Below are 12125 nucleotides of genomic sequence, written 5' to 3'. Positions count from 1 at the left end.
AGGTGAACGTTTCCAGGTTGTACTGGGACAGTCCAGGCAGCGCTGGGATCATCCAGAGCTACACTGGGATCATCCCTGGCTATGCTGGGATGGTCCAGGCTCCTCAGCATCGCTGCAGTTGCCATGGAAACCATTCATTAACCCCACCCTGATGGGCCCAGGACCAGGCAGAAACTTCTCCCTCCGCTCCCGGGGCACGACAGAGCCCGGAGCAGCCGGCACCAAGAACTCAGGCCAGGCCCTGGGCAGACAAGGTTTAAATGACTTTATTTTTTATCTTTTCCTCATTTTATAAATGGGCACAGCACAGAAATAATTAAAAAAAATAGACAGTACCATTACAGTGCTAGATCCATTGGCAAAGATTATTTTTAGAGTCTTCTCTTTTTTTTTTTTTTGTCATTATTTTTAAAGTTTTGGCCATTGAGTAAGAACAAAAACAATTAACAAACATTTTCTTTTCCTTTCCTTTTTGAAACAGACACTATGAAGCCATTTCAGTACTAAACTCTAGGAGAGTTATGTACATACAAAAAAAAAGTTCTGTTTAAGATATGTCTCCTATTAAAAATATTTACATGCATTTTTTTTTTCCCTCCCGGATTCATTGAAAGCTCCAACATTTGCAGTGTTCCAGATCTTTGTTTTGTTCTCCTATGGGGATTGGAAATCAGCTCCAAAAAAAAAAAGTGAAGTTGGAATTACTTCAATCTTCTGGAAAGGGAGATTTTTTTTAATTTTATTTTTGGGATGTTTATCAATGGAATTTTTTTTTTTGTCTTTTTTTAAAATTATTTTATTTTTAATTTATACAAGAAGGTTTGATGTTTATTTACAGGAGGAGCAGTGGGTGATGGTTTATCCTGGAGATGCAGTGGTGAGAGAGAAGGGGAGGATTTTAAAAAGTTTTTCTATCAAACTGCAATGGATTCCTGTTTTTCGGGAGTCTGGTTTGATTGTCAGCTGGGCTGGGGTGACTTCGGCCAGGGGGACCCTGAACGGGGGGAATTCCTGCAGGAAAAATCCCTGGAGCCCTGGAGGTCTTGGGAGAAGTGCTGGAATGTGGGGTGTGAAAAAAAAAGTCTGTTTTTTTTTAACCCAAAAATCAAAATAATGGGAAAAAATAAGCACAGAAATAAAAAGTTCAGCTCTGCAGACTGAGGCTCCCCACAGAGAGGGAGCAGCTGCCGGCACAGGGAATGGGGGGCTCCGGAGCTCGCGGGGGCTGGATCCACCCCGGGATCCCATCCCCGACCTGCTCCGGCCCTACCGCGGCAAACGGCTCCTGATCCCCCCCGGCTGATCCCAAACCACTGAGAGCAGGACTGGGATCGGGACTGGGACCGGGATCGGGATCGGGATCGGGACCAGGACTGGGATTGGGATCGGGATCAGGACTGGGATCGGGATCGGGATTGGGATCGGGATCAGGATCGGGACTGGGATCGGGATTGGGACCAGGACTGGGATCGGGATCGGGAGTGGGATCGGGATCAGGACTGGGATCAGGATCAGGACTGGGATCAGGATCAGGATCGGGACTGGGATCAGGATCAGGACCAGGACTGGGATTGGGATCGGGATCGGGACTGGGATCGGAATCAGGACTGGGATTGGGACTGGGATCGGGATCGGGATCGGGATCGGGATTGGGATCAGGACTGGGATCAGGATCAGGACTGGGATCAGGATCAGGACTGGGATCGAGATTGGGATTAGGACTGGGATCGGGACTGGGATCAGGACTGGGATCGGAATCAGGACTGGGATCGGGATTAGGACTGGGATCAGGATCAGGACTGGGATCGGGATCGGGATTAGGACTGGGATTGGGATCGGGACTGGGATCGAGATCAGGACTGGGATTGGGATCAGGATTGGGACTGGGATCAGGACTGGGATCGGGATCGGGACTGTGATCGGGATCGGGACTGGGATCGGGATCGGGACTGGGATCGGGATTGGGACTGGGATTGGGATCGGGATCAGGACTGGGATTGAGATTGGGACTGGGATCAGGATTGGGACTGGGATCGAGATCGGGATCATGACTGGGATCAGGATCAGGACTGGGATCAGGACTGGGATCAGGGGGATGTGAAGGGCAGGGAGGGGAGGGAGGAGCAGCAGGAATTGGAGAGGTGGAATCCTGCATCCCTTGGGACAGGGAATGAGTGGGACCCCACATCCTTTGGGACAGGGAATCCTGCATCCCCTGGGACAGGAAATCCCGCATCCCTTGGAAATGGGGCTGAATCCCAAATCCCTTGGGACAGGGAATGAGGGGGAATCCCGAATCCTTTGGGACAGGAGTCGAGGCTGAATCCCACATCCCCTGGGAGCAGGGCCAAGGCTGAGTCCCAAATTCCTTGGGACAGGAAATCCCACATCCCTTGGGCAGGGAATCCTGAATCCCTTGGGACAGGGAATGGGAATGAGGCTGAATCCCACATTCCCTGGGACAGGGGCCAAGGGCTGCAGAGCCCAGCACGGGGTGCTAGAGGACAAATCCTCCTCCTTTTCCTCTTTTTCCTCCTCCTTTTCCTCTTTTTCCTCCTCCTCTTCCCCCTCAGGAGCAGAGCCCCCTGGCCCCGTGCCCCTCTATACATCTCTACATATACATTAATTACATACACATATTATATACACACACACACCCCCAGCCCCAGCCCTGCTCCCACAGCCCCATCCCTGCTCCCGGGGATCCCAGGGAGCTCATTCCCACCAAACCTTTCTGGACTGAAAGCTCAGAGTTACTTCAGAGCCTGGCAGAAAACCTCGGAGCCGGAGAAGATCATGGCAAGGGTGGTTACGGGAGAAAAGGGGAATTTAAAAATCCATTCCAGTTCTCGCCTGGTGGGTTTGTTCCCGTGGAAGGAACTGAGCTGGGGATTCACAGCAGGGAGAGCTCGGAATGCTGGAGCTGGAGATGAGGCAAAGGAACTCCCAGACAGGGATTTTCAGGGAAGTTGGGGAGGGAGAGGAGAAATTTGAGGCAAACCAGCCCATCCTGGCAGTCCCCCAGCCCGAGGCATCCCCTTCCCGTCCCCTTCCCTGCAGCTGGACCCCCCAGCACAGCTCGTTATGGAAAGGTTCAAAATCAGAGAGGTTTTTGGAGCTAAGGGACAACTCCATCCCACCACAGGCGCCTGGTGCTTTTCAAGGAAAGATCCAAGATCAGAGAAGCTTTTGGAGCTAAGGGACAACTCCCAGCCCTGCAAAACCCAGCCAGGGCTGGGTCCTGCTGCTGCTGGGCCCCTTCCATGTCCTGCCCTTCCCAAACTCCCCATTCCAGCCCTGGTTTGGGGCTCCCTGCTCTTCCCTTCCCTTTGGATGTGGCCTAGGAGTCCCTGGCTGTTCTCCTGCTGGATATTCTCCATCATTCTCCTGCTGCAATTCCAACAGGGAGAGCCCCAAGGCTGGCACAGCTGGCAGAGCAGCCCACACCACCCTGCAATTCCAGAAACTCCTAAAATTATCCAGCTGGAAGAGCCGAGGTTCTCCCTGCGGCTCCAGCACATCACACACACGCAGGAATGGGCGGAAAAGAAATGGAAAAGCTGTGGAAAAATCACTCGGGGAGCACATCTGGGGAAGGACCAGCACATCTGGGCACTGCTCCAGCTGTTCCTGGCTGGGATCACCATGAGGGGTGGGAATTTGGGCAGAGGGGACGATGCCACACTCGCCTTCGGGAAGGGAAGATGCTGGAGACGCTTCCGCTCCCGCTGGAGTTCATTTTCCCAAAATCCTGCTCTGGGGGATGGCTCCTCCCACGTGGAGCCTCCTCGCCTCTCCCCCATCCGTGCTCCCACCAGGAATCCCCAAAAAGCCCCGGAGCAGGAGCGGCTGCAGGAGGGAGCAGCCGCCTCCACCTGCGCCAGGCACCGGCCCTCGGGGTTTTACCCATCCCTGTGGCTCTGCTCATGGAGAAATGGCTTTATCCAGGATTTTCTGGGGAGATGGACTTCCCCCAAAACTCCTGCCCGTATTCAGCTCCATCCCAGCTCCTTGGAGGGAGGCCCAGGGTCACAGTCTCCAGAACAAGGCTTTTTTTTCCCCCTCAAACATCGACTCCGACAGCCCCGTGGAGCTGAGGTGACACAAGAGGCTGTGACATCATTGCACAACCACAAAAAGTTGCCTCCAAGCCCAAAAAATTCTCCTGGAGCTCACATCCCTCTCCAGGTGGAGAGCAAAAGCATGGGAGCAGGAGATAAACAATGAATTGTTTCATCACTTCTGATTAGCAGTTTAATTGCCTTCACCTTTTTTTATTGTGTTTATCTCATATTTTAATTACTGCAAAAGTCCTGCCCGGGCTCCTCTCACCCTCCCACCTCCAGCTTTCCTCACTCCCGAAGCTGTGATGGATTTAAGTGCCGGGATTACAACCTAACACCAGCTGAGAGGGACGAGGTTAAGCTTGAGTGAGTAAAAAAAATTGTATTAGGGAACTTCAGACTATTAAATAGGAGGAAAAAATGGAATGAAGAAGATTAAGGAGGCAGCTCTGAAAAGCAGCATTAAAAAGATTAAGCTGGGAGGTTTTTTTTTTAAAGCAAGCTCCAAAGATTAAATCCAGGTTTTCCCCAAAGATGGGGATTTTGGGTGGCCTTGGTGACCTTGACTTGTGCCACGCCCCTTTGTGTGATCCCAACAGGGCCAAAATCCTCCAAATCATCAAATCCAGGAGTCCAAACTCCCTCTGGGGCAGCACAAAGTGGCTCTGGGTTGGCACCAGGCTCCTTCTGAGTGTGTTCCCTCCTCTGGAGCATCCTCATCCTTCATCCTCATCCTCATCCTCATCCTCCCTCCAGGATGGACATGGAAATGGTCACTCCCAGCACCACCACCCCACACATCCAGCAGGGCCTTCTCCAAGCTCCAAGAACCTCAGCCACGAGGGTTTTGAGGCTGACAGCTCAAAAATGAGGATTTAGAGCTGATCCATGCACGGGGCTCTGTTCCCTATCCCGAAGCAAAGCCAGGTCATCATTTTGGGTTGTATCCCAGGGAAAAGCAGCCCAAAGCTCCCAACTTCCCAACTCCAAATCCCACGTGAGCATCCCAGTGCACTGAGAAATTCCAGGGATTTCATTTCCTTCCATACCTGTGTTGCTGTGGGTGTACAGGAGTGGAGATATGTGTTTATATATATTCAAAATATTCTCCTGGCCTCAAATCCCCTCCACAATGAAGCTCTTCTGTCTTGTGACCCCCACCAGGGCCATAAAACCCTAAATCCACCAAAGCCCTCTGGCTCTGTGCAGGTTAATTCACAAAGCAATGATTTTTTTCCCCCCAAATTTTCCCATTTAAATTGTTCCAAGAGCAAATCAAAAGTTTCCATGGGACCCCATCGAGATCACGACCATTGAGACAACAAAACCCCACAAACAGGGCTCCAGCTAATTAAGAGCCACCTCATTGAAACACCTCAACTGAAATATCTGCATTAATTAATCTGCACCCTGGGCAGCCTCGGAGGGGACACCTGGGGCGTGCCAAGGTCGGGTTCTCGCTGGCCCCGTGGGTTGTGCTGGGATTTAAACACCAGCAAAGGAAAACCATCAGTCCTGGGGATTCAAAAAGCAAAGGAAAACCATCAATCCTGGGTGTTCCCATTGATTTTGGGATCTTTCCAGTGATCCAACCAGCCCTGGGGCTGAGCCATGGTTCTGCCTCCCCTTCCTCACCTCTGGAGCCGGCGGGATCCCTGCCGGACCCTGAGGGACAGGGATGGTCCCTGCTGGATTTCCTTCCTTAGCTGCATCCCACGCCTTGCAGAGCTCTGCCATCCTCCTCTGGGAGAGGATTCACCTTCTCCATTCCCAGCTCCTCCCCAAGGAATGTCCCGCAAAGCCGAGCTTTAGTGGTCACAGTGAAAACCCAGCCCGAGCCAAGTCCCTTCCTGGCCACACCCCTCAGCCAGATGCGGATCCAAGGGGTTCCAGGGGGTGGCCGGATGGCAGCAGCCTGGGATGCCCCGATGCAGCTCCACAAGCGCTCCAGAACGTTGATCCAAAGGGATCATCCCCAGAGTCTGTATTTATTTCCTTTTTTCCCCACTCCAGGAGTGAATCCCAGGTATTCCAGCCCCTTGTGCTTTTCCCAAGGTTCCAGGAGCGTTGGAGAGTCACGTTCTCTCTTCCAGCAGGAGGGGATTCCTGCAGAACGGCCAACCCCATTCCAAAAGAAAACCAAAAAAAAAACTAAAGACGAGACAGAGGGAAGGAAATCTCCTTCCTTTATGGACGGAACAAAAAGGGCAATAAATCCAAAGCAATCCCCCTGTGCCCCAGGGCTGGCAGGAGGAGTCTGAATCCCAGAGTTCCTGGTGGTCGTGGTGGGAGAAGTCCAGCTGAGCTCCAGGCAGCTCCGTGGGCAGCCCATCCCCTGCTCTCCAGGGCATTCCCGGGCACGGCTGCCCTGGCATCGGCTCCTTGGCATCGGCTCCGTGTCCCGTCCCTCCCGCCAGCAGAAAGGCCAGCGGTGCTCGGTGTCACCTCGGGGTGCTTGGTGTCACCTCGGGGTGCTTGGTGTGACCTTGGCAGTGCTCAGTGTCACCTCGGGGTGCTCGGTGTCACCTCGGGGTGCTTGGTGTGACCTTGGCAGTGCTCAGTGTCACCTTGGGGTGCTTGGTGTGACCCGGGCACTGCTCAGTGTCACCTCGGGGTGCTTGGTGTCACCTCGGGGTGCTCGATGTGACCTTTGCAGTGCTCAGTGTGACCTCAGCGCTGTTTGGTGTCACCTTGGTGCTGCTCGGTGTCATTGTGGCGCTGCTCGATGTGACCTCGGGGTGTTCGTTATCACCTCAGCGGTGCTCAGTGTGACCGTGGCGCTGCTCGGTGTCACCTCAGCAGTGCCCGGTGTGACCTCGGGGTGCTCGGTGTGACCCTGGCACTGCTCGGTGTCACCTCAGCAGTGCCCGGTGTGACCTCGGGGTGCTCGGTGTGACCCTGGCGCTGCTCGGTGTCACCTCAGCAGTGCCCGGTGTGACCTCGGGGTGCTCGGTGTGACCCTGGCGCTGCTCGGTGTCACCTCAGCAGTGCCTGGTGTGACCTCGGGGTGCTCGGTGTGACCCTGGCGCTGCTCGGTGTCACCTCAGCAGTGCTCAGCGTGACCCCGGGGCTGCTCCGGGCACCCCGTGCCCCCCATGCCAAGGACGCGTTTCCTCCTACAGCCACTGTGGGTTTTGCTTTTAAAAATTCACAGTCTGATCCCAAAAAAAGAGAGAGAGGAGGGAGGAGAGAGAGACTGGATGGAGGAGAGGAGGGGGAGGGTTTGGAGCAGGGAGGGAGGGAGGGAGGAAGCGTGAGGCACTCCGGGCTCTCCGTCTACGCGTAGAACTCCTCCTGCTTGTCGGGCTTCTGGTAGGTGACGTTGGCCTGCTTGGGCTCCTCCAGGGTGTAGCTGCCCTCGTCCTTCTTCTTCATGCGGTAGATGAGCAGCATCACCAGGAAGGCGGCGAAAAGGGCGCCCACCACGCCACCCACGATGACCGCTGCAACAACGCACAGGGGACACGGCCGTCAGTGCCACCCGGGGCTGTCAGTGCCACCCACGGCCGTCAGTGCCACCAGCAGCCATCAGTGCCACCCGTGGCTGTCAGTGCCACCCACGGCTGTCAGTGCCACCCGTGGCTGTCAGTGCCACCCATGGCTGTCAGTGCCACCAGCAGCCATCAGTGCCACCCGTGGCCATCAGTGCCACCCACGCCTGTCAGTGCCACCCACGGCCGTCAGTGCCACCAGCAGCCATCAGTGCCACCCGTGGCTGTCAGTGCCACCCATGGCTGTCAGTGCCACCAGCAGCCATCAGTGCCACCCGTGGCCATCAGTGCCACCCACGCCTGTCAGTGCCACCCACGGCTCTCAGTGCCACCCATGGCTGTCAGTGCCACCCACGGCTGTCCGTGCCACCCACAGCCATCAGTGCCACCCACGGCCATCACTGCCACCCGGGGTCATCAGTGCCACCTGTGGCCGTCAGTGCCACCCACAGCCATCAGTGCCACCCACAGCTCTCAGTGCCACCCACGGCTGTCAGTGCCACCCCTGGCCATCAGTGCCACCCACGGCTGTCAGTGCCACCCACGGCTGTCAGTGCCACCAGCAGCCATCAGTGCCACCTGTGGCCATCAGTGCCACCCACGGCTCTCAGTGACACCCATGGCTGTCCGTGCCACCCACGGCTCTCAGTGCCACCCACAGCTGTCAGTGACACCCATGGCTGTCCGTGCCACCCACGGCTCTCAGTGCCACCCACAGCTGTCAGTGCCACCCATGGCTGTCAGTGCCACCCACGGCTGTCAGTGCCACCCGCAGCTGTCAGTGCCACCCACGGCCGTCAGTGCCACCCACAGCCATCAGTGCCACCCACGGCCGTCAGTGCCACCCACGGCCATCAGTGCCACCCACGGCTCTCAGTGCCACCCACAGCTGTCAGTGCCACCCACGGCCATCACTGCCACTCATGTCCATCAGTGCCACCCACAGCTGTCAGTGCTACCCACGGGTGTCAGTGCCACCCCCTGCCCTCAGTGCCAGCGCCAGCCCCAGCCCGGCCTCCAGCACAGAGAGTCTGGGGGGGATCCTTTGGGATCCCAGCCTGGTTTTGGGCTCTGGAAATCTGGGAGCAGCCTCTCAGCAGTGGCTGGGTCACCGCAGCACATCTTTGTCACATCTCAGCACATCTTTGTCACATCTCAGCACATCTTTGTCACATCTCAGCACAAGTTGTGGACAGTGTTCCTGGCAAAGGCCTGGAGACCCCTGGGACCCCCCCGCAGGGCCACGGAGCAGTTTTGGGAGGTGGGTTGGGTTATACCAGGCTCAGCACTGCCACTCTTTGGGGGGATCATTCGGGATTCCAGCCTGGTTTTGGGCTTTGGAAGTTTGGGAGCAGGACTGGGTGCTGAGCTATGACCACAGAACATCTTTGCACTAAAATCCCTTTTTTTTTTCCCTGGAAATTCATCTCAGTAGAAGGAAATTGTGCACAGCTGTCCTGGCAAAGGCACGGAGACCCTGGGCCAGCCCACGGAGCAATTTCAGGAGGTGGGTGTGGGTTATCCCAATGCCCTTCCCAGGACTGTCCCCTCTCCTGGGACAGCCCAGCTCCCTGTGCCCCCAAACCCCCTCCCCCAAACCCCCGGCCCCACATCTCACCTATCAACACCTCTTTCCTCTCCAGGATGTTTTTCTGGGGCAGCTGAGCAGCCGAGTTGCCCGAGTCTATCGTGTTGTCCATCAGCCCCGTCTCCACGTTCCTGCCGGGCCCCGGCGCGGCCGGCGGCGTCACCACAGCCATCACCTCGTTCCCGAGGTCGGGACGAGTCGTCTCCTCCTCCTCCCGGATCTCGAAGTCCCCGCTGGGGCCGCTGCTGGCCGGGACCTCCGGCTCCTTGTCAGGGGCTGTTGTCACCTCCCCTGGCTCCATCTGGGAGAAAGGACAAGGTGGAGCAGGGGACAAGGACCAAAGGGTGTCCACAGGGAGGACATCACCGGACCGAGGACAGGGTGGGGGACATGGGGACAACGTTGGGGTGTCCCTTCCCTGTGTCACTGAAGTTGTACCGCAGTGACAACACAACCCCACGACTTGGTCACCAAAGGGCTGAGGCCACCATGGCTGAGCTGGGACATTCTCTGTCCCCATCCCAGGACCTGTTCCCCGTAGTTCTCCTAAAGAGATCCCATTCCAGACCCTGGGAAGGATTTCTCCCCAGAATCCCATCCCAGACCCTGCGCTGGGCGCTGTCCCCAGAGCGCAGGTTGGATGTCACCGCTGGAAGGTGACTCGCGGCTAACAGGAGGTGACACAACATCAGCACAGCAAGGGGAAGGATTGGATGCTGCTGGATGAGCTCCAGGGGTCCCTTCCCCCTTTCCTTTCCCTCCTTTCTGCTGCACAGGGCAGGAGCAGGAGGAGGGGCCCCTGTCACCCTGGCCGCAGTGCTGTCACCCCGGCTGCAGTGCTGTCACCCCGGCTGCAGGGCTGTCACCCAGGCCACAGAGCTGTCACCCCGGCTGCAGTGCTGTCACCCCGGCTGCAGGGCTGTCACCCAGGCTGCAGGGCTGTCACCCCGGCTGCAGTGCTGTCACCCAGGCCACAGAGCTGTCACCCCGGCTGCAGTGCTGTCACCCCGGCTGCAGGGCTGTCACCCAGGCTGCAAGGCTGTCACCCCGGCTGCAGGGCTGTCACCCCGGCTGCAGGGCTGTCACCCAGGCCACAGAGCTGTCACCCAGGCCACAGAGCTGTCACCCAGCCCAGCTCCCTGCTGTCTCTGCCCAATTCCCTTGGCAAGGAGGGGATCCCGGCCTCGAAGGCAAGTATTGCCTGGGGATATGATCCATCCCACCCCCTCCACCCCATCCCTGATCCATTCACTGCCTCCCCTCGGGACCAAATCCCCCGGACCTTCCCCCTTGTCCCTCGGTGTGTCCGTGCAGCTGGAGCATCCCCGAGCCAAACCTCCCGCGGATCCCTCCCTGCCGGGGCAAACGGCTCCTTCCCCGCCTGCCTCGGTCACAAAGCAGGGCTCGGGATGAGCCGGGATTCGGGATGAGCCGGGAGCTGTCTGGGGCGGGGGTGGGAGCCGTCTCCATGTCCCGCTGCCCCGGGGCCAGCGCACGGCTCAGCGCTTCCCACGAGCGGCCGCGTTTGTGACAGGGATTAATTGAAGGTCAGCGAGAGCCCCGAGCGCTCCGAGCACGCATTTGCAGGCGGAAAAGAGAGAGTAGTTTAGACAAATCACTCCACCTTTCAGTCAAAGCGGCTGCAAAGGGCCCCTGAGGGGCTCTGAATGCGAGATGGAGCTGAAATTCCCGCTCAGGACACCCGATGGGCTGGAAATGCACCATCAAGCCGTAATTGAGGAGAGTTTGGGACTCCCGGCGAGGGCCGGGAGCTGGGACATGACACCAAACCCCGAGGAAAGTCGCTGCGTCCCCGTGGGATGTGGCACGGCTGCCCTCCTGCCTGGGGAAGCTGCTCTGAGGAAGGCAGTGCGGGGGTCACCGGGCTTGGTGGCACATCCGGGGTGCCCCCAGGAGCCTGAACCCCTGCCTGGGCTGAACTCGCCCTTCACCTCCTTCCAGCTCCCCAGACATTCCGCTCTGGAAGAGCCCAGCCTGCCTCGACCTCCCTCAGAGCAAGTGCCGAGGATGGATGGGCACCAAAGGCCTCCCGTGGCCACCGCTCGGCTTCCCACGGAGCCCAGGAGCCCCGAGCAGGCGAGAAGGGCTCTGGCCTCCTACCTGGGGGGCCTCTGTGGGCGGCAGCGTGGTGGCCGTGGGCAGCAAGGCCGTGCTTTTCTCAGGGAGCTCTGCAGTCCTCGAGGTGCTGGGCTTTGGCAGGGCCCTGGGCTTGGCCGTGCTGGTGGGGACAAGGCGTGACGTGGCCACCTCTGTCGGCGTGCTGGTTTCGGGGACGGGCGTGGTGGGGGTCTCCAGGGTGGTGGCCCGGGTGGTGGCCGCCTTGGTGGCCAAGGGGGGCAGGAACCTCTGGATGGTGGTGGGCTTGGCCGTGGCCACGGTGGTGCTGCTTGTGGTCGTGGTGGCCTCCGTGGTGGTGGTGGTGGTGGTGGTGGTGGTGGTGGTGGCCGTGCTGGTGGTGGTGGTGGCCGTGGTGGTTGGGGGCTCGCTGGCCGTGGTGCTGGCGGTGGTGGCTTTCCAGCTGGGCACCGCCGGTGCTTCTGTGGTCCTGGGGATGAGGAAGGCGCTGGTGGCCTGCGCGGGGGTGGTGTCCTGGGGGCTGGGGGAGGGCTCCAGGGGCGTTGCCACGGGCTGGGCAGCGGTGACGGGCAGCACGGCCGCCGTGGTGGGCAGCGTCACCAGCGTGTCCGTGGTCAGGCTCACGGCCGTGTCCAGCCCCGGCTCCGGCTCAAAATCTGGAACGGGGACAAGAGGGAAGAGTGAAGCTGCTGCTGATGCATTTCCCTGGCATCGCCCCCAAAATCCGAGAGCACGGCTGGTTCAGGCTCAGCAGAGCCCAAGGGCTGTGCCCGAGTGGAAAAGCCAAAGTGGCCAAAGCCCTCTCTGGGGTCTGTGGAGGGACCAGTCCTGCCCAGTAGGGCCAGAGGCTGAACTGGGACATGGAGGCACTGGAGCCCAACTTTT

The 12125-nt window shown here is 58.2% G+C and overlaps 1 protein-coding gene across 3 annotated transcripts in view; it reads right to left on the bottom strand.

Annotated features, from left to right (window-relative positions):
• Nucleotides 1–379: 379 nt before the first annotated feature.
• SDC3 (syndecan 3) overlaps nucleotides 380–12125 on the bottom strand; it is a 50481-nt gene continuing 38735 nt past the window's right edge. The window contains exons 3-6 of one of the 3 annotated variants that reach the window (XR_008440568.1): nucleotides 11265–11896; nucleotides 9174–9444; nucleotides 6880–7507; nucleotides 380–6733 (exon numbers count right to left, since the gene is read on the bottom strand). Coding sequence is in view for 1 of the 3 variants with exons in the window: in XM_053998517.1 (XP_053854492.1) it covers nucleotides 7341–7507; nucleotides 9174–9444; nucleotides 11265–11896 (1070 nt within the window). In the remaining 2 variants the exon portion in view is untranslated. Of the gene's footprint in view, nucleotides 7508–9173; nucleotides 9445–11264; nucleotides 11897–12125 lie in introns of all 3 variants that reach the window. The other 2 variants (XR_008440569.1, XM_053998517.1) reach the window with 2 other exon arrangements.

Source organism: Vidua macroura, chromosome 25, assembly GCF_024509145.1.
Source record: "Vidua macroura isolate BioBank_ID:100142 chromosome 25, ASM2450914v1, whole genome shotgun sequence".
In the NCBI taxonomy this organism is placed as follows: domain Eukaryota; kingdom Metazoa; phylum Chordata; class Aves; order Passeriformes; family Viduidae; genus Vidua; species Vidua macroura.
Note: the sequence above shows the minus strand (reverse complement) of the source record. Positions and strands in the feature narration are given on the sequence as shown.